The following is a 21,904-nucleotide window of genomic DNA, read 5'->3' as shown; positions in this document are numbered from 1 at the left end:
GTTAGTCCAAAAGGATCAGTACATTTTTTGCTTATAATGCTCATACATTTTTATTTTTTTCCTTCATTTTTCTTGTTTTAAACATCCAGTAAGATAAAAAAATAAGGCTTGGGACAAAGTGAGATAGATGATACCATATTAATCAAGATCACAGTTTTTGCCATCATGCTGTGGATGGGTTTTTTTTGTTCTTTTTTTTCAAAGTAGGAACTTGACTATAAGGCAACATAGAGCATTTCGATTATGAATTGGATTTTATTTAAATGCTAATAAAAAGCTGAAAATCCCGTCTGTTCCAGCTAAGCTCTGACTGTCCCAAAAGTGCTTTTTGAAAAGGCAACCGACGTTCCGCTTCTCATCCAAGAAGCTTCTTCAATTCTGACTGGATTTTTATTCCTTATAGTCATGTAGTCGTTAGCACTCTTCCACCACTTAGTCAGAACTGAAGAAGCTTCTTGAACGAGAAGCGAAACGTCTTCAAGCAAAAACAAAGTCCAGATGTCTTTTGAAGAAGCGCTTTTGGGACAACCATGACCTGGATGGGTGAGAATCTCCACAAATGCTAAACTACGAGTCTTGGGAGACTCCGCGGACAAGCCGGCATTGAATTCCGCTCTCGACTTCAATCCCATCAACCCGGTGAACTTTCTGGCCCTTCTAGCACAATGGATCTCGGTGGCTGCCCAGAGGAGCCTCGCTTCCCATCATGCAACGGGCGGCGCGGTCACGTGGTGGAGGTGGAGGCAGAAAGAAAATCCGGCCTTGTATCCCTCGGATCTGCCGCCATGCTGTCGCTTTCGCTGCTCCGTGGCCGCTTTCGGCAAAAGCCGCCTTTCCTGGCCTCCCTGCTTACGCTCCTTTTGCTCGTCCTGCTGCCGGGCCCCGCTCAGCCCATCTCTTTCCAATTGCCGGGCAAAGCCCGCAAATGCCTACGGGAGGAGATTCACCGCGACAAGCTGGTCACCGGCGAGTACGAGGTGGCTGCCCCGCCGGGCTCGTCTAGCGGCCCGTCAGCAAACCTCAAGGTGCAGGGCCGACGAGAGAGCAAGCGGGGCAGTTGGGCGGGAACGAGTGGGGCGGGTGTCTGTGTGTGTGTGTGTGTGTGACCGGGCAGATAGCCCTTAGAACAGCTGTCCCTAAAGGGATGCTTATCTTTCCTGCTCGCTACCTGGACCTCCTTGGGCCGGCGTGTTGCCAACCACATGCCTGTGTTCCCGTTCGTTCCGCATCGTGGGACACGTCAGCGCGCTCTGGGTCTCCCTAAGAAGGCTGAATACGGAAGGAGGGGAAAAGCTCAGTTTTTGTGTACTCAGCTGGGAAGAATATCACGTTTAAGAACCTCACAATAGTTCCTTGGCCTCTCACTAGTCCGGGAGGCAAAAAGATGTTTTATCTGTTTACTTCCCTCGCTGAGTCTTATTTTCACATAATTAGAACTTACTCATTCCTGACTTTATAACTGACTTTTTTCTCTTGTGTCTCAACCATCCCTTGTTTTGGGAGTCCAAAACACAATATTTGTAGGCTTTATTCCCTCGGTTCTCAGAATAATATGACACTAGGAAGAGAGAGGTATCCATATAAGGAATATGCCCGGCCAAGAATTGTGTGCCACATGGACTGGAGTGTCTACCGTGAGGGGAATGGTAACGAGTATCAAGGTGTCAGGTGAAAGGTAGAGATAAAAAAGAGCTACCAGGGGTGGAACTGGCATAGGTGATAAGAACATGAGGGTGAATGTACCAATGTAAAGGGTGTGATCAAAGGCCTCTTAAAAAGCAAGTAGGGAGGGATGGTTCCGGGCTGTTGAGATGATCTTGAAGGTGTAACCAGTGGCCTCTTAAAAGACAAATTGGGAGGAGTTACAATATATGTCCGTGAAATGCAGGACTGTATCTAGGAAGGAAGGATAGAGGATTTCATGGGCTGGGCTAGGGCATGGGACTCCATTTGTAACGGGATAGTCATGGTTACTAGGAATAGGTACCCTTACATATGAATGGAACATTAAAAAATGAGGTAGAACAGGTCAGTCTCAAATAGCAAAAGACTAGAAGGAGCTTTTTTTCTGCTTCACAGAGAAAGAGGAGAGAGATAAGGGCAGTTGTTTGTAGTCTTAAATTGGCTGCAGGGATGATGCTAGGAAGCCAAGACTAAGTCCATGCCCTGAAAATACCAAAATATTATGAAATTCCAATATTGTATATTAAAGCTTGCTTCATAGAATTTGGTTTTTTTTACCTAAAGTGATAGGATTGTTTGAAGTAATCCCTACATTATCCCATATTTTTTGGGAGGGGGATCTGTAGTGCTATGTAAATTGGAACAAATATTATTGAATCTGTCATTTTTATCATAAATACATTATTACTTCTCCAAGTAAAATTCTTCCCTCTGTGTGAAAATGCATTCATGAAAACTTTTTGGGATCTCATAGTAATATTTTTACAGCTATATTTTGAACCATCCTTATAAAATGGGTGTCAACCTGGCAGCCTGTGGGCTGGATGTGAGTTTGACCATCCTGTTATAAATCCTTCTGAACTAAGTGGAACTGTGTAAATGAAACCAAAATTGTTTGGGGCTTGGAAGCTTGTACATGTAGTCCTTGACTTACAACCATCTAATTACAAGTTAAAATGGCAGTGAAAAAAGTGATTTATGACTGTTTTTCAAACTTACAACCATTGAAATCTTTGTAGTCACATAATCAAATTTTGAATGCTTGGCAAACTGACATGTTTGGGACATTTGCAATGTCCCAGGGTCACATGATCACTTTTTGTGACTATCTGACAAGCAAAGTTAATAGGAAAGCCAGATTCACTCAAACAACCGTGTTACTAATTTAACAACTGTGATGATTCACTTAACAACTGGGGCAAGAAAGGTCATAAAATGGGGCAAAACTGACAACTATCAGGCTTAGCAACGGAAATTCTGGACTCAATTGTTGCAAGCTGAGGACTATCCCTATAATCTCTAATTAACATCAGTGAGGCTGAACAGTGGAGACAAGAGGCAGGATGCAACAAAGTTTTTACTATGTATGTAAACTGTATGGAGTGCATTATCTGAGATGTTATATAATAAAACCAAATCCTCTTATCTAATTATGTGGAAGTCTAAAAGAATGCATATTTATATTTAAAAGCAAGATGTGATATGAATAATTTCTTGTTTAGGTATTTTGTTGAAGAGAAGTAAACAAATTAAAAACAAAGGAGCCCTTGATATCACATAGAAAACATAGTGTGCATGTAATTATTTTTTTGCAAACCAGTGTGTTGCCTGCACAGGAAACCCTTGACTTATGACCACAATTGAGCCCAAAATTTATTTTGGTGAGCAAAATATTTGTTAAGTGAGTTTTGCCCCATTTTGCAATTTTTCTTGCCAAAGTTGTTAAATGAATCTAGCATGGTGGTTAAGTGATTCTGGCATCCTTATTAACTTTGCATGTCAGAAATTCGCAAAAGTTGATCACATGACCCCAGGACACTGCAACCATGATAAATATGAGCCAGTTGCCAAGTCGTTGAATTTTACATGACGATAAGGATGTTGTAATGGTTTACACTCTTACAAGTGTAAAATGGTCTAAAATCACTTTTTTCAGTGCTGTTGTAACTTCAAATAATCACTGAATGAATGGTTGTAAATAGAGAAGTACCTGTTCTTTGACTTTTTGTTATAATTGAGTAAAGAGAGTCAAGGTGAAAGTGCTCTTTTTGAATAAAAGAGAACTAAGCCATCCCTTATTTCGGTTGGTGATCTTGGTTATTCCTGAACACGACTAGTAGGGTGAGACCAACAATTTCATGTAAGTTTAAAAAAAAACATTACAGAGGAAAGACAGATACAACTGGTTGATATGTTGTTGCCAGGATACTGAATAGAGGACTTGAAAGAATCTTTTCCATTTTTCTTTTCATTTTTCTCTATTCAAAATAAAGTTAATGTTCTGTTAATTCTATCAGATTTTTTTGCAGTTTAGGCAGTCATCTGTTTTTTATAATTTAGTATTTACTGTATTAATCTGAAGGTAGTTTTGTGTCTTGTAAACAAGGCAGTTTATACTTAATTTTCAGAAGCATTTCATATTTTATTTTTACATAATATATTGATTCAGATTGGACAAGTATTAGCAGAGTTTTATTTTTGCTTTGACGGGAACACAGATGCTTATTTTGAATATGTTCAAATGATTACGTTCAAATTATAAAGATTCTTGAAAATGAAATATAGAATTAGAATTCTTTATTGACCACATGCAAGGAATTTTTCTCCAGTGCATAAGCTCTCAATATTCAGTATTAAAACATTTTAACTACATATATTTAAGAAAAATAAGGCAATAAATATTTTCGATAGTTCTAAAAGATCTGTGTAGAGCATATTTCTTTTGGCTAATATTAGGGATCCTATGCTTATACATTCTCAAAAAGTGTAAGTTTCTATTATATTCTACCCATTTTTTTTTTACCTTGGTTTGAAGTCCTACTTTAGCATTTGCTATTTTCCAGAAGACTGTAATAGTGTACTGAGATTTTGTGCATCAGCCATTTGTTTTTAATATCCCAATTTGGGTGGTTCATCAGATAGTTTCAGAGCATAGGGTGTTTATTAGTTTTTTAAAAAGCTTTAGCACAGCTGATTGCATAAATTCTTTATTTGTCATTGTTGTTTTCCATTTACTAGTGATCAAACAATACTTTTCAGATTGCACAGTGAACAGTTTTGCATAGGAGAACGTAGGTAAAGAACAGGACATTTTAAAATTACTATGATTGCTTTTCATTATGTCATTTTTGTTCAGGTTAATTCATTGTTATGTTTACATATTTATCAAGCAATCTCAACACAAACACATACATTTGATTCTGGAAGAATTAATCCAATGTAACAGAGAGGTTATTTAACCTCTTTGTCCCAACAGTGTGTAGGCACTATTGTTCAGGTTGACACTCTGTTTGTGTATGGAAGGAGTGGAGCTGGTGTGGTTACTGTGCATAAGCATTTATGGAACATCTTTCATTCTTTGTTGTACCCCCATAGTTGTGCAGGTTGACTTTTAAGCAGTTTGTTCAGAGTTTTATAAGCAATATGTCTAATGCTGCTGTCAATTGACAGTAGCTGTCAATTGTTGCCAGCTTAATAGAATTGTAGATGCAGCTGGACATTGGGAAGATCAAGTTCAGAACATCGTGTGTGATTTAATTTTGTACAAAAAGAATCATATTTGAATTTTTACTGCACAAAATGAGACTTTAAATATATTTTAACATGTTCTAAGAATACAATTTAATATTTGATGTATTGCTATTTTGGCAGTTGGGAAAAGCATTCATGTTGTTTGTCCAAGTTAATTGTGTAGCTAAATGTACCTATCATTTGCCTTTCCCAGAACTACTGTTAATTTACTTTTAATTAATTGAATGTGGTCTCCCATTATATTGTGCCCTCTTCTGAGACACTGCATTTTTCATAGTGGATACTGTTATTCTAATATAAACTATTTAAGATGATAGAGGATCATCTTAAATATATCCCATGGCTTTTTTGACAATCACAATTCAATTACATTTAAATTTTCAGCAATGAAGATGACCAAAAGGAAAATAATAACTGCATGTTGGAAGATTTCACCTCTCCCAATATTTAGCTATTTACCTGCTTGCTTTTTAATTTTTTTCTTACAGATTACTGACACAGCTGGACACATCCTTTATGTCAAGGATGATGCTACTAAGGGCAAATTTGCTTTCACCACAGAGGACTATGACGTGTTTGAGGCTTGCTTTGAAAGCAAACTCCCTGTGGGTGAGTATGAAAAACTGTTAGATGCTTTTGATAAGTTCCTCTTTACTTTCTTTGCAGAATTCACTTAAAAGATAACTTTGAGTATGAACCAGAGGTATCTGCTTTGCCAAATGTTTTTGATGTTTTGGAATGAAATGTCTAAGATTACTTGACAATGACCTTTTAAAATTACTGATGAAGATCACTTTTTTTTCTAGAAAGATTTTCAATTGACCGATAATGCAATTATAATATGCTGAATAGAAATACAATTTAATATATGAAATATAAGAACACCATTATCAAGGAACTATGTGACAGATAAAATCTCACTCAGCTGCTACCATTGACTTGTAAATTTTGCTTAACAATAATGGTTTATCACTTATGTTAGGAAATGTTCTTACTGTTTGTAACCCATAATTTATGTTGGTGTTTTATGTGAATCAAGTAATTTATTTCAATAACAAATTAGCTTAATTCAATCAAAAAAATCCCCATTCAAAATTTTGTTAAATATGGACACAACCAATGATTTTGATATTTCCAGCCAGAAAGTGCAGGAGAACAAGGAGATGGTATTGATTTTAATTGTTTTAATGGATAAATTATATTGAATATTTAGCTTTAATTTTGTACATTGTCCAGAGTCATATACATGTGAGAAAGGGGAGTTACATAAATTCAGTACATAAGATATTTACCACATTTTCTAACTCAGCACCCCCCAGCCTTTTGGGCACCATGGATCAGTTCCATGGAGAAATATTTTTCTGCAGAGCTGAGGGGGTGTAGTTTCGCATGCTACCTGTATCCCGCAGATGGGGCTTCGCTTTTTTGTGTGGCCTAGTTTCTGGCCTGCCATAGACAGGTGATGGTCCACAGACCAAGCATTGGACACCTCAATTCTAACTTCTTCATGAAGTATTTTCTTTTTGTTCTCTAGTCTTGCTTTCACATGTTTTACCACAAAGGAGGTGTTGAAAGTTTCTGCCTGCTTTTTATTTTGTCTGTCTTTGTGTTGTAGGAATTCAGTATGGATATTTGATTGGATTTGGTGATACTAAAGCACTTTATAAACCTTGGTGATGGAATTTGATCTGTTTACTGTATATCTGCTAATATCCCTGGGCTAGGCAGGTAGACCTATTGTTGATATGTACATGATATGTAGTGGCAAAGGTTAAGAATCCCTTGCATTAGTGCTTTGTTTGTTTCATGTGAGGTAAAAGACATTTTTTTTAAATTAGTATTTATAGGCCGCCCTTTTCCCTAAGGGGACTCAGGGCGGCTTACATAAAATAAGGAAGGGAGGGTACAGACAATAGACACAAACAATACATAGAAGTAAAATAGTAAGCAACATTCATTCATCATTCGGGTGGGGACAAATTATCTTTATCCCCAGGCCTGATGGGCTAGCCAGGTCTTAAGGGCTGTGCGGAAGGTCTGGACGGTGGTGAGGGTACGAATCTCCACGGGGAGATCGTTCCAAAGGGTCGGAGCTACTACTGAAAAGGCTCTCCTCCGTGTAGTTGCCAGTCGGCACTGACTGGCAGATGGAACTCGGAGGAGGCCTAATCTTTGCGATCTAATTGGCCAGGTCTTAAGGGCTGTGCGGAAGGTCTGGACGGTGGTGAGGGTACGAATCTCCACGTGGAGATCGTTCCAAAGGGTCGGAGCTACTACTGAAAAGGCTCTCCGTGTAGTTGCCAGTCGGCACTGACTGGCAGATGGAACTCGGAGGAGGCCTAATCTATGCGATCTAATTGGTCGCAGGGAGGTAATTGGCAGGAGGCGGTCTCAAGTACGCATTGGTTGTGTACCCAGATCTGATGGACAGTTTCCCAACAAGCCTTAGAGTTAATGGCTCTTTGAGAAGTGATGCATTTATCCCTCTTTCTGTCAAATTACAGGATCAGAGTTCAGCTGAAGTATTGCATACTCCTCTGTCATTTTCATAGTGCTTCTGATCAGGAATAGATAGCCCTTGAAGAAGGTTTGCATTGGGCTTGAAGAAGCTTTTGACCTCACTGCCATAGATGAATTTTCTAAGTATTGTGTTTCCTATACTGCATTCTGAACTTATAAATGCTGTTCACTCAGCACTGAGGGAAACTGAGATTTTATTGAATTCTTGCTAGCCTATTTCTACTTTTTTGAAGAATGTTACCGAATTGCCTGTACCTTACAAAAAAGTATGTAAAGCTTCTTACTTGACAAGTATCAAGTTCTGTATCAACACAGCAGTCTAGGTAGAGTCTGTATAAAAGATAATAGCAGATACTTGATACGATTTGAGTATTATAGGTTATTAGGTATGTCAATAATTTTTTTACATGCTGTTCATAAAACAGATGGACATTCTTTGGCAGTTTAGGCAGCAGCATAATAATGTCTGCTTGGGGAAGTCAAAACTAAGATAACAGTTATTTGAGCTGTTGAGCCAGGTGGAGTTTAAGCAATTGGGATTTCTCAAGCCTGTAGCCACAAAAATGGGGAAGAGGAAGTGAAAGACAATTTTTTTGTACCAATATCCCATAGAGGGAAGAGGTGGCCTGTAAGACTAATACAGATCCCACAGTATGGGCAGAATTTCTAACACAATATTTTTTTTCTTGCGTCATTTACTATGCTGTTCAAGCTGCAAAATTGCTCCTGTTTTTGCAGATTTTCCTCCTATTTCTACCATATATTAAAGTTTGAGAATAATGATGTATGTACTAGTAACAGAGTATCAGATTAATTTTATTAATTATTATTATATGCCTTTCTGTGCCCTTCACTCAAGGATACCTTTAAAAATAACACTTACACGGACATTCAATCATTATTTGATCAGATCTGAGACTTTTGTTATTGTTCTTCATTCTTTAATCTTGTTGTTCAAATTTTCTAAAAGGTTTCAGAGTGATTCTTTCCTCTGGATCTAGGGCCAGTGAACAGTTTGAAAGCATACTGTCTTTTCTCTGGCTTCCAGGATATTGGAGTCGGAGCTCCTGATAGGTGAAGAGAAAGCCCCTAATAAAAAGATAGAAGGGAAAGGAAATTAAAACAAGACTCTTCAGTACTGCACACTCTAGGACTGTTGTACTCCATATGCCTTAGGAAGGAACATTCATCTTTGCCCAATCTTTGTCTATAGAAAAGCTATATAGAGAAAATCAAAGCATTCCAATGACAATTAGTGTTCTTGTATATCTAGTGCCAATTGAAAAGAAAGTGGATAAGAGTGGCACTGAACATAATTCAGTTGTATACTATATCTGAAAGTGTTATATGTGCTTTTTGAAAGCAACTTCTATACTTACTATGGTTAAGTGTATTTGCTGAGACTTGAAAATGTTCTTAATCCTTCTGTGATTTACAGGGGAATAAGTGGCAATTAATTCTACCCATGGTCTACCAGTAAATGATGCACTGATCCCATTTTGATTTTTATAGGCGTCATGGATTAAGAAAAGATTTGTGGCAAAAATATTTGGCAAACAATTTTCACATGGATCCTGCCTTCCCATAGTTCTTTTTGTGATGACAAAAAAATTGTCAAAACAAGATTTCAGACATTCTGGTTTGCTCAAAGTGGAAAGAATCATTTGTTTATGTTGTAATTTTACCCATCAAATATATTGTGCTTCCTTATTTGTACTTTTATTTTGAATACTATTTTAAGCTAAATAAACAAAGTAACATAATATCATAAAGTGATATTTTAAATGATAAATGTAAATGATATTTTGCAAACTTTTCATCAGCAATATGGATTTCTATTTTTGGAAGTCCAACATATTTTCTTTTATTCTAAGTATTTTTATATTTATCCATAAGATGTTGAAAATACTGAAGGTATTCATTATCCTGATAGTTCCTACTAGTTAATTATTTGTCGTAATAGTTTCCAGATCTACTCTTGTACATTTCTACTGTTGTAATCTAAGAACCGTAATTTGTTTCTTAAACAGGTCCAAATTGTTTATGTGGTTATAATCAGAATTCATTTTCATAGGAACAAGTAGCAATTGTGAGCTAGAAATTGGGGATTCATTTTTTTTTATCCTCGACAATTCTAAAAGCTACATTTTGGTATATTAGAAATTATTATTTGTAGCAGCACCATTTCCATCAGCTGAAGGCGGGCATTTCTTTCTGTTAACCACACAAAATATTTCTTACTGTATTGTGCTGCCATCTATTTGTGAAATAGAGTAAAAACATACAATGTTTTTCCACCTTGAGAACAGAAATATTGGCATACATTCTGTGAAACAACTACATCATATGAAATTCTTAAGAATTTATTATAAGCAAAGGAGGCAGACCAGAGAGATAAAATGTCCTTGCTTCCTCCACTAAATCCATAGCAGTTAACTTTGTGGCTCCCCCAGATGTATATGTAAGATGTAAGAGCCGAGGTGGCGCAGTGGGTAGAGTGCAGTACTGCAGGCCACTTCAGCTGACTGCTAGTTCAGCAGTTCAAATCTCACCGGCTCAGGGTTGACTCAGCCTTCCATCCTTCCGAGGTGGGTAAAATGAGGACCCAGATTGTGGGGGCAATATGCTGACTCTGTAAACCGCTTAGAGAGGGCTGAAAGCCCTATGAAGTGGTATTTAAGTCTAACTGCTCTTGCTCTTGCTATATGCAGCTGCTTCTGCTTACTGCTCTGCTTGCTTGCTTGTTTCTCATTATAATACATCAGGCTTCATGGCAAAAAAGCCTTTGGCTACCACCAGCTTCTAGGTGTTCCAGAAATTGCTATTGCTGTATTATGGTACATTGCCATGCTGGTGCCTTCTCTTTGGGGAACACATATGCATGTTCTAGCCAGGATTTCAAAGCAGGATGTGAACCTCCTTCCCCATAAACTTGAAATTTATTTTTGTGTGCAAGGTAAAGAGTTCAGAATACAAAATCCTTTATTTGTAAGCATGAAAATCAAACTCACAGTTGGGTGATTGTTAGACCCCTTGTGATGGCGACTTCTTGTGTCCCATTTTCAAGATTCTTTTCAATAATAATGTCTGGCTTAACATAGCCTTAGTTATTCTGCCATATAACTTCCATTTTGCAAGCTTCATTTCTTATATTTTCTACCTAAAAACTAAAATGTTGTTAGAAATAATGGATATTAAAAACATGATTTGAAATCTGAATAAGGCAGAAAATATCTTTTCTTTCCCCAGAAATGAAAGACCAAAAGCAAAATAATTTCCTCTTCAAACTAACTGATGTTGTCTAAGCTGATGCATACAGCCGTATCCTATTCATGAATTTCTGGAAATAGAACATTTATTTTTTTCCAGAAGGTCTTTCTTCTAGATACATATGTATGTTAATGAAAGTGAGCCCTTTTAACTCTAGGGGACTTAAATAAACATGCCATAATGTACATTCAAAGTATTGGTTAGATTTCAATTGAAGGTAGATTTTCCATTTTTCCTCCTTTTCTGATCTACCATCCTTTTTACAGAACTCAATACATAACCAATTTAATTCGCCTCCTTTGTTATTTTAAAAGAGGATGTCAATTCCATGCAGTATCAGAAAGGCAATCATAGAATCATTTTAGGATAGGAAAATTATGAACAGACTACAAGGCTTCATTTTTGCGGATAAATCAGTGTTACCGATAGTCATTGAATTAGAATCATAATGGAATCTGCCCATCATGGTTTAACTTGTGAAATCATAAAATCATTCTTTTTAACTTTTCTCCCATGGTTGTTAAAGAAATCTGTGGTCATTAAGCAAACCAGTGGTTTATTATGAATGTGGTTTTGCTGAAAGCTGGAAGTAAATGATGGTTTTCAGCAAAACTGTCATAAAATTCAGTCACATGGCTATGGAATACTGCAAGCAACTGTAAATAGGCCTGGTTGCCAAGAGCCCAAATATGGTTTTGTGACTGGAGGGACACCCAACTGTTGGAATTTCAAATTTGGATCATAAATATTCCTCAGGTAGATCGGTCGGAACTTTGAACAGTCACTAAGAGATCAGTTGTAAGTTGAGGACTACCTATACTTTAGTGATTGAACAGCTACCTGCACTGTGTACAACAAAATAGAAAGCTTTGTACTTAAAAGATTAAAGCCTTAGGATGTGATTTTTATTATCTGGAGTTGAGTTGAAGATGTACTTTGTAAAAATACCTATGAGTTTATATTTCCAACGTTCACTGACAATTAATGACAAAGCTCTCTTTGCCAGGCAACTTACTTAAGGTTTATTTATGATGGTAATGGTAAATCTTGAATTTGTGGGGGGGGGGGGGAAGAGAGAGAGACAGAGCAAGCTAGTATTTTTTAGCAATTTCCCAGATGATTTAGAAGTTGGCTAGGTGGTCCGCTTTTCAAAGTAATTTCATCTGTTCCATTTAATATACCATTTGGCTTTCTACTGTTTCCATTTGGATAGAACTGGTCTGTTAGTTCCAGCTAGCTAATCTGGTGTTATTAAATTGTACTTATATATTTTCCTACTCTTTGTGGGTGGACTGAAGGCCAAGAAATCAGAGTGCCTGCATTCTGCACTCTCCACATGCATATTTGCAACAGTTTCTTATATTATTTTTGGGAGTTCTTCCTTCAGAAGAACCCTGTCGACTTTTCTATGGTTATAATAATTTGGCTGCATCTTTAACTGTTCAGAGATTTCTGGAGAGAGCGCTATAAATCCCTCTATAATAGGGAAGGGAGCAGAGCTGAGAATTTCCTGGCAGCCAAAGTACTACATACAATGAGTCCTTTCATTGCATTTCCAGGAACAGGGCGGATGCCAGACCAGCTTGTGACCTTGAATATGAAGCATGGAGTGGAAGCAAAAAACTATGAGGAGGTATGTCTCTGCTTTTTCCGCCTTTGCCTCTGCTTTCTTGCTAGCACTGATGTGATGCTATTGATGACTTGAGCTCAAAATGTTATGCTTCTTTTTGAACTATTTTGATGGTGTGCTCACCATCTAACTTCACTGGCTATTGCTTGTACATACTGAAGTTTTTTAAATTTGCTGAGGTCATTGAAACAGGTAAAATTGGATCACTATCTTTAAACTGTACTTGGTTAGAGATCATTTGGTCATTTCTTCAAAAGGTTTTATAATAATAAATCATTATTATTAATGTAAATTACATTAAAATCTTACTTTAAATAAGTTCCTGAATTATTTTACAACAGATTTTATTTAAGGCTATTATTCCAAAGACATTTAAGAACCACCCTATTGAATTCACTAGGATTTACTATATTTTTCAGAGTATAAGACGCACCAAGGTTTTGAAGAGGCAAATTAAAAATATTTTTGCACTCTGCACACCTCCCCCAAAGGCCCGTTTTTCGCAAAAACGGACCTATTTTTTTTTAAAGGGCATGAATAGCCCTTAGGAGGCTTGTAGAATGCTCCAGGGGGGAGGATGAGCAAAAAATGGCCCATTTTTCACAAAAATGGGCCCATTTTTTGCCTCCCAAAAGGACATGGATAGCCTTTAGGAGCTTATAGAGTGCTCCTGGGGGCTAGGGGGGGCAAAATTGAGCAAAAAAGGCCCATTCTTTGCTCATCTTTGCCCTCCCCAGCCCCCAGGAGCTCTCTGAAAACCTCCTACATGCTATGCATTTTGGTGAAGGGGGCGGGGTTTCAGAAGGCCAAAAATGCTGTATTCAGTGTATAAGATGCACCCAGATTTTCAGCCTCTTTTTTGAGGGAAAAAGGTGCGTCTTATACTCTGAAAAATATGGTACTTGAAAGTAAATGCGCACAATGTTCTATAAGATAAAGGTAAAGATTCCCCTTGCACATATGTGCTAGTCGTTCCTGACTCCTGGAGGCGGTGTTCATCTCCATTTCAAAGTCGAAGAGCCAGTGTGTCCGAACATGTCTCTGGTTATGTGGTTGGCATGACTAAATGCTGAAGGGGCACGGAATGCTGTTACCTTCCCACCAAAAGTGATCCCTATTTTCCTACTTGCATTTTTTATGTGTTTTCCAACGGCTAGGTTGGCAGAAGCTGGCACAAGTAATGGGAGCTCATTCCATTATGTGGCACTAGGGATTTGAACCAATGAACTGCCGACCTGATCGATAAGCCCAGGGTCTTAGCCACTGAGCCACTGTGTCCCTATAATGTTCTGTAATTTAGGCCTAAATTCTGCAGTTTATGATCCTTCATTCTTTTTTCCACAAGGCTTTCAGAAAGAGGAAAAAAAAATGATAAAGCATACCTACAGCTGGCTTACTAAAGTGTGGTTCCTATGAATGTTATGAATGGAGATTCCCAGGTTTATTTAATAATTACACATTTTCTTCAGCATGATCTATAAAACAACATTTTACTTATTTTCTTCATTTTAATGTAGATGAAGGCTACCATCATGTGTAGGGGTTGTTTTGCAACTATCATACCTGTCTGGAATCCTGTAATATAACTTTCTAGGCCCGTTTTTTGTTTTAGGTGAAATTCTGTAAAAAAGCTGCTATATTTGCAAACACCAAAGTTTGATTGCCCTCTTGTGGCCTTTCAATAAACTGTTGATAGTAGTTTTAATCTATTGTAATACATTCAGTGCTCATCTATGTTAGTGCTTGGTAGCAAAGTAACTAGAAGAAAATGTTCAGTAGGAAGTATATTTAGGATTACAGTCAAAATCCTCTTGCAATTAAACATAAAATTCCTAAAGCCACTTCTTCCATGAGGTATTTCTGGTCATGTGAGATTTCATTTCCATTTGAGAGACAAATGTATCTTAAAATTCCTCAGTGTTATTAATAATTATTTAGATGTTTGGTAAAATCAGCTAGAACTCACTAAACTGTCATCAAGACAGAAAAATTAAAGGTTTGATTTGTAAGTGATGGAAGTCAAATTTTCTTCTGGGAATCTTTCTATGGGAATCATAGCAGCTGAAACATTTTTTAAAATTACTGTCAAAGAAGGAAAATACGGATATTTGCCTTGCTCATTAGTGCTATTTATAGGTGAAGTTGAGGGAAATGAATAGAAAATTACTCCCCTTTCAAGATTGGAGTCCATCTTTAATCCTCATTTATAATACAGTATCCCTGATGTTGCAGATTGCTGTTGTCATATAGCCAGATCACCATCTGTAAAGGATTATTAGGTGGAATGAGCCTGAATTTTTAATCTCCCCTTTTACCATGATTCCAACAAGCTGCTAGCTCTGCAGAAAGAATAGGCAGAAAATTAAGGTTTCTATATCTATCCCAATTGACTGAAATGTTACACTGCTAATTAAAAAAGAAATAATAAGTAGTTTATACCAAATAAACCTACATTGGATCGTAATATGTTTTGTGGTTTCAGGGAGTTAGTTTGCTGTACCTTGTCCAATTTTCTGCCATCCTGTAGTGTTCAACCAGAGTTATATACTGTATTATATAGGAAAAAGAAAGTGGTTTGGGCTTCAGGAAAGAATTGGTTGCTTAGCAATAGAATTATTTCCAGATATTAGAACTACTACTTGTGCCAATTTTATGCCTATGAACATTTGTGCCTGGTGATGAAGGATAGGAAATAGGATTTTAGAGATGTTGAAATTCTGCCCTTTATATTCTGGGTACATTCTTTATAATCTCATGATAGCCAAGCAATAATTGGACTGTTTATTGTGGTAAAAGATGGAGTATTGGCTGTGAGCTTCCTGGCATTAAAAAGATCTCAAGTGGCTGGATGTAGAGACACATGTCTGGTCAGAATAGACAATGCTGATCCAGATGTATCTATTGTCTGCTTTCAATTAGGGCAGTTTTGTCTTAAGGTTTAAAAAAATAACTGTATTTTGAGATCAGGAATCTTCATATTACTGATGAAGACATAGATGGGATTAGTACAAAAATGCTGAAAAATAATCTGAAATTAATTTGCTACACAATAGATGGTGGAGGAAATGTTTGTATCACATCTTTGTAAATAAACATGCAATAATTCTCAGCTGCCCTTATTGCCCTAGAAATCTGCTGAAAGAGATGTAGAAAAGGCAGTCCTCATTTACTGACTACTGGTGTTCAGTGACTGTTCAGTGAAGTTAGTGGTTCTGAAAAAAAGAGACTTAAAACCATAGTAGCATCACCACACTTATGTGATTGCAATTCAGGTGTTTGGCAATGAACACACATTTATCACAATCACAATATCCTGTGGCCAAGTGATTGCCATCTGCAACCTTTACAGTTGGTGTCTTTACAGTTGGTGTCAAGGAAAGTCAATGGGGAAGCCAGCAGGAAATCGCAAGACATGCATACATGACATGCCACTTAACAACCTGCAGCGATTCGTTTAATAATCACAGCCAGAACCGACAAGAAGGCATATGTCAGGTGTGGTCATGTGACTTTACTTTATGACCATATTGCTTAGTGACACAATTGCCACTCAAAATTGTAGTCAATAAATGAGGACTATCAGTACTCACAAAAAATATGTTAATAAAAAGCATCTCCTTAGGGGATGCCATGTTTTATTTGTTGGCATAGTGGACTGTGTTCCAGTAGAGATTCACATTTAAATGGGAATGGGTTGATACCTTCTGGATCATTGTCATATAATGTCCTCTTTTATCAGATTGCTAAAGTGGAAAAGCTGAAACCATTGGAGCTGGAGCTGCGACGACTGGAAGATCTTTCAGAATCTATTGTTAATGACTTTGCATACATGAAAAAGCGAGAAGAAGAGATGCGGGATACTAACGGTATGTACATGTGGGCCTCTGAGTAACACTGTTACGTTTCTTTGCCTAAAGAATATGAATAATGTTTTTATACAAAACATGATAATTAAATATTCCATTATTCTATTGTTTTATTTAACTATTTAATAAGAATATAACTTCCTTTACAGTTGCATTTCAAAGTTTATAATAAAGTACAAGATAAAAACAATAAATTAATATCAAACAAAAAACATACCAAAAGGTGAACTAGAAAAGAAAATATAAACACCTGACAGTCGTTTAGGGAAGAACTAAGCAAAGTTGTGTCTGAAAGCTGTAATAGTAGGTACCTGATGAATTTCAGTGTACATTATCAGCATAGAGAAGGCTCATCCCACTAGTCATTAGTGTAAATGTGATCAAGTGTTACATTCATCAAAGTTGAAGTTCTGCTGCATGTGCTAAAGCTGACCTTAGGGTCCTACACTCACTTATTCCCAATTTCCACAGAAAGGAAATTATACTGAAATAAAAAATTACCAAAGGTGACCTAATTATATCCTCCACTCCAAAACTCCAAGCACTCTTTTTATATCTTGAGGCTGAAATAGTTTGAAATACAGGTAATCCTCAACTTACAACCACAATTGAGCTCCAAATTTATGTTTTTAAGCGAGACAGTTGTTAAGTGAGTTTTGTCCCATTTTATGATCTTTCTTGCCGCAGTTGTTAATAACACTGTGGTTTAATGAATCTGGCTTTCTCATTGACTTTGCTTGTCAGGTCACAAAAGGTGATTACATGACTTCGGGATATGCAACCCTTATAAATATGAGCCATTTGCCAAGCATTTGAATTTTGATTATGTGACCATGGAGATGCTGCAATGGCTGAATGAAAAATGGTCATAAGTCACTTTTTTTAGTGCTGTTGTAAGAGTGAATGCTCACTAAATAAACTGTTGTAAGTCAAGGTAACCCGTATTCACTACCTTAACATGTCAGACTCTTGTCTTGCCCTCATGTGCTTTGGAAAGTAGGTTAATCTGTGTAGGCTCTCAAATATTAGAAGATTGCTATCATGTCATCCCTAATCCATCTCTTCATTTGCCTTGTGATGGTGAACCTACGGGCACGCGTACCCAAAGTGGCATGCAAAGCCATGTCGCCCGGTACATGTGGCCTTGCCTGTTTGTCTTCTGAGTTTTCTGGTGCCCATGCACGCACAATGATCAGTTGTCCTTCGTGTGCACAACAGTGCCGAAACTGGCATTCATGTGGATACCAGCCAGTTAATTGTAGGGTGCACATGTGCGCTAGAATCTGAAAGTTTGGTTTTTTCGGAGCACGATCCCTTCGTGTGCGCAGCAGTGCCGAAAACCGACCTGCACTTGCGCACCAGCTAGTTGATTGTTGGGTGCACGTGCGCTAGAACCTGGATGTTTGGCTTTTCCAGAGTGTGGCCTGGCTAGCACTCGCGGGCGACGTTTCTGCATGACCTTTTTGGTACTCGATGGCGAAATGTTCGCCATCCCTGGCCTAGATATTCTCAGTTCCTGCAACAGTTCATTGTAAAATTTAGCCTCCATTCCTCTAATCATCTATGTTGCTCTCCTCTGCACTCTTTCTGAAGTCTCAACATCTTTTTTGTATAAGGGGGACCAAAACTGGATGCAGTATTCCAACTGTAGTCTTACCAAAGCCGTATAAAGTGATACTAACACTTCACGTGATCTTGATGATGTTGATGCAGCCTAGGACTTTATGGCCTTTTGGCAGCTGCATACCTAGGTGATTGTCCACTAGGTCTTCTAAATTCCTCTCTGTTACTGCTGTTGCATCAGATACCACTTAGTCTATATCTGTGCATGTTTTTTTCTAATTTGAATTGTATTTGTTGAATAAAAACAGAACCTCTTTTAATTATATCTTGTCCATTGAGCCCAAATAGCTTTTTACTGAAAATATCAGCACTTCAAGTGAAGACATAATAGACTGTGGGATTCAAATTTTCTTGGCATTTTTTTTCTAACAATGGGCTTTTTTCTTTCAGAATCTACAAACATTCGAGTACTGTACTTCAGCATTTTCTCAATGTTCTGCCTCATTGGACTGGCAACTTGGCAAGTCTTTTATCTGCGGCATTTCTTCAAAGCTAAGAAATTGATTGAGTAGCAAGAAGGGCTAATTTTCCCTTGTTTTGAGATCCCAGGGAACAACACAGCAATGACTATTGAGAGCCATCTTGGAGTTGACTTGCAAAAATGAACTTTTTCTACAATTACCCACCAAAGGGACGGAGGGAGGGAAATACTGGCACAAAAACTGAGGAGGAAATTCAGGACTATTGAATAGATCTGGAAGAGATGGTAATTTGATTTTGAGAATTTTTGGACACAAATAAATAAAATTGTCTCAAACCTATCTTTTTTTTGTTTACATAAACAGTTAAATGATGTTATCTTATATATCACTAAGTTGCTGGTATCTGCCACTTCAGTGCACAGCATGTGATGTATTTGAACCAATCTTATTATTACATGGAGTTGGGTGAGGGAATGGCAAGAAATACAGGTGATCCTTGGCTTGCAACAGTTCATTTAGTGACCGTTCAAAGTTACAGCGGAACTGAAAAAGGTGACTAATGACCATTTTTCAGAGTTACGACCTTTGCAACATCCCCATGATCATGTGATCAAAGTTCAGATGCTTGGCAACTGGATCATATTTATGACGGTTGCAATGTCCCTAGTTCATGTGATCACCTTTTGCGACCTTCTGACAAGCAAACTCAACAGGAAAGCCAGGTTCACTTAACAACCAGGTTATTAACTTATCAACTGCAATGATTTACTTAACAACTGAGCCAAGAAAGATCGTAAAATGGCACAAAACCCGCTTTACAAATGTCTCATTTAACAATAGAAATATTGGGCTCAATTGTGGTCATAAGTTGAGGACTATCTGTACTTGGAGCAGAATTTCACAGAAACAGATTGCAAATGATCAGGAGCCACATTTCAGGAAGTGGGATAAATAAATTTGATGTTTATTTTGTTATGTTACTTCCAACGGCCTAAGAGAAATGATGTCATTGTTTAAATTACAGAAGGACTTGAGGTATAGCTTCTTCAAATTTCCTGTCCCATACTCTGATATAATTTCTGCTAAACATCTATGGAGATTATCAGTCATCCAGTTCATTGTTGTCCCAAAGGTGTTTTTCAGAAGTTAACTGGACTTTCTTTGTTACCAACAAAGTACAGATGCCTTTTGAACAACAGCTTTGGGACAATTTCAAAACAGCTCTTGAAAAAGCACCTTGAGTACTGTAAGAGATTGTTTATTTAATCATAAGAAGCTTTTCCCTAACATAATTGAAATGCATGCTTTTTCTTTTTCATTTTCTTAACTTTTTCTTTACTTTCTGCTTTCGACAATAAAAATACTACTTAATCTGTATCAGACCGGCATAGGACAGATTTAAATCTGCTTATAGTTAAATGCTCATAGTCTTTTTCCTGTATTGGGACATAATGTGTAGAACAATCAATTTGCATGATAAAACATAATCTGTACTTTTTCAAAGAGTTTGTATTTTTCCAACGCTTTACAAGATATACATCAGTGACAAAAATATATATTTTGACATAATAGTTCTAAATCCCATTTGTTGATTATATATGGCCAGCACACCTGTTTGTCCCGTATTCTTTTTTTTTTTAAAGGTGGGGGGTAAACCTAAACAGTTTCTGTTTTCTATGCAGAAAACATCAGTTCCTTGAGAGCAGCTTATTTGAACAGTCACAAAGTCTTTTTCTAGTATAGCTACTTAAATCCCAGTGCTACTGTTTTAGAAAATATAATTACTAAATTGACAAATTGTCTTCTCCATAATAATTGTCAAATAGTTTGACTCCATTAACAAAAAGTTGCCTGTTGTGAACCCAGTTTGTCACTTCTGTCTCAAAATCCTACTTTGACAACAAAGCAAAAATAACTTGTTTTTTAAATATTCAAAATATAGTGCAAAATAAATCCTCAAGAAAACTATATAAAATGTAGGATATCAGCTATGAAAAGGTCTTAATTTTCTTCTTGGATTGATTTCTCTCTGGGTTGTGAGTTTTGCTTACAAGCTTTCATGGATTATTTTAGACACTTCTCTGGCAATCTCTGTAAATATTTGGAAGAAATTAAAACTGAGATGCAATGGAAAATATGCTTTAAAAGATAACTTACCTCACATGGGCTTTAATCCTAACCCTAACATTTAAAGAAAAAAATAAATTGGGAAATGGTATCCTCTTCTTTTATGACTTTTTAGCAAAACAGGATTAGCATCTTTTAGTAAGTGACATGATAATTTTGCCTTCATGTCATTTGTGTCATTGCTCCTAACTGGTATGGTATAAAAGTAAATAAAACAAGTTTAATTTTACCTGAAGTCTGATTGGATATTTTTGACATTCTCAATAAAATATTTTTCAGGAAATTATTCTTCAAAGTAGTGTGTCTGTAAATTGATCAAATGTTTACATTTCATTTAATTGGCTATTTCATTCCAAAGTTTGAACTTTTTTTGATTTGTTTTCATTTTTTACATTAGTACATTTTGGATCTCATCTTGTGGCCTCATGAACAGAGAATACAGTTTTACCAGTAAATTGAACCTGTATAAAGTACAACTAAATCAAAACATTGTACAAGTTGTAAACAAAATGCTACATACATACAATTGTTTAATTAGATAGCTTTTCGAGTCTACAAGTGTTTGACAGCTACTTTATTGGGAGATACACTATATTGCCAAAAGTATTCGCTCTCCCATCCACATAATCAGACTCAGTTGTGAGCGAATACTTTTGGCAATATAGTGTATTTGTTGAAAATTGTGTACATGCGCTGAAAGTATGTTATTAAAGGTAGTGGTGGGATTCAAATTTTTTAACAACTGGTTCTGTGGGTGTGGGTTGGTGGTCATGGCCAGGTAGTCATGTGACTGGGTGGGCATGGCCAATTCGACATCACTTCTTTGCCCTAAGGAGTTTCAAGTATAAAAAAGATATACCAAAAAGTAGTTTATTATTAATTTATTATAAATGAGGTACACAAACTAGATTGTTACAAGAGTTTTAAAATATTAAAGAAAAACTATTAAATACTTAACAAAAAACAATAAAACTTAAGGTATTGGCAAATCGCAGTTTTAATGGCATCCTCAATTGCCCCTTTTTTCACTTGCACGTGAGCATCAGCACTATGATTTGCTCAACCATTTCTTAACTACATTAATAGGGTCCCATTCCTGTAGGAGTAGGCCAATTAAATTAATGGTCATTAAGTTGGTTATATTAGGTGACTTCTGCTCTCTGAACATATGTTCATTTGGGCAAAAACCTTTCCGCTTCTGCTCAATTTACAGCAATTATTCTGACAATAGC

General features: G+C 36.9%; 1 protein-coding gene across 1 annotated transcript; it reads left to right on the top strand.

Moving 5' to 3' along the window:
• The first annotated feature begins 729 nt into the window (after positions 1–729).
• Positions 730–18,884, top strand: TMED10 (transmembrane p24 trafficking protein 10). Its single transcript, XM_014061545.2, has 5 exons — positions 730–1,025; positions 5,703–5,823; positions 12,564–12,637; positions 16,374–16,500; positions 18,514–18,884. The coding sequence occupies exons 1-5, from the start codon at positions 786–788 to the stop codon at positions 18,633–18,635; spliced, it is 684 nt and encodes a 227-aa protein (XP_013917020.1). The 5' UTR covers positions 730–785; the 3' UTR covers positions 18,636–18,884.
• The last annotated feature ends 3,020 nt before the right edge of the window (positions 18,885–21,904 follow it).

This window comes from Thamnophis sirtalis, unplaced genomic scaffold (genome assembly GCF_051295495.1).
Source record: "Thamnophis sirtalis isolate CommonGarterSnake01/CBP01778 unplaced genomic scaffold, rThaSir2_p1.2 scaffold_1, whole genome shotgun sequence".
Classification (NCBI taxonomy): domain Eukaryota; kingdom Metazoa; phylum Chordata; class Lepidosauria; order Squamata; family Natricidae; genus Thamnophis; species Thamnophis sirtalis.
This window is presented reverse-complemented; position numbering and strand designations above follow the sequence as displayed.

Excerpts from the sequence above, each read along its gene's own strand:
- TMED10 (XM_014061545.2), top strand. The coding sequence starts at position 786 with ATGCTGTCGCTTTCGCTGCTCCGTGGCCGCTTTCGGCAAAAGCCGCCT. Across the intron at positions 5,824-12,563 it reads TGAAAGCAAACTCCCTGTGG|GAACAGGGCGGATGCCAGAC; the intron begins GTGAGTATGAAA and ends TTGCATTTCCAG. Across the intron at positions 12,638-16,373 it reads AAGCAAAAAACTATGAGGAG|ATTGCTAAAGTGGAAAAGCT; the intron begins GTATGTCTCTGC and ends CTCTTTTATCAG.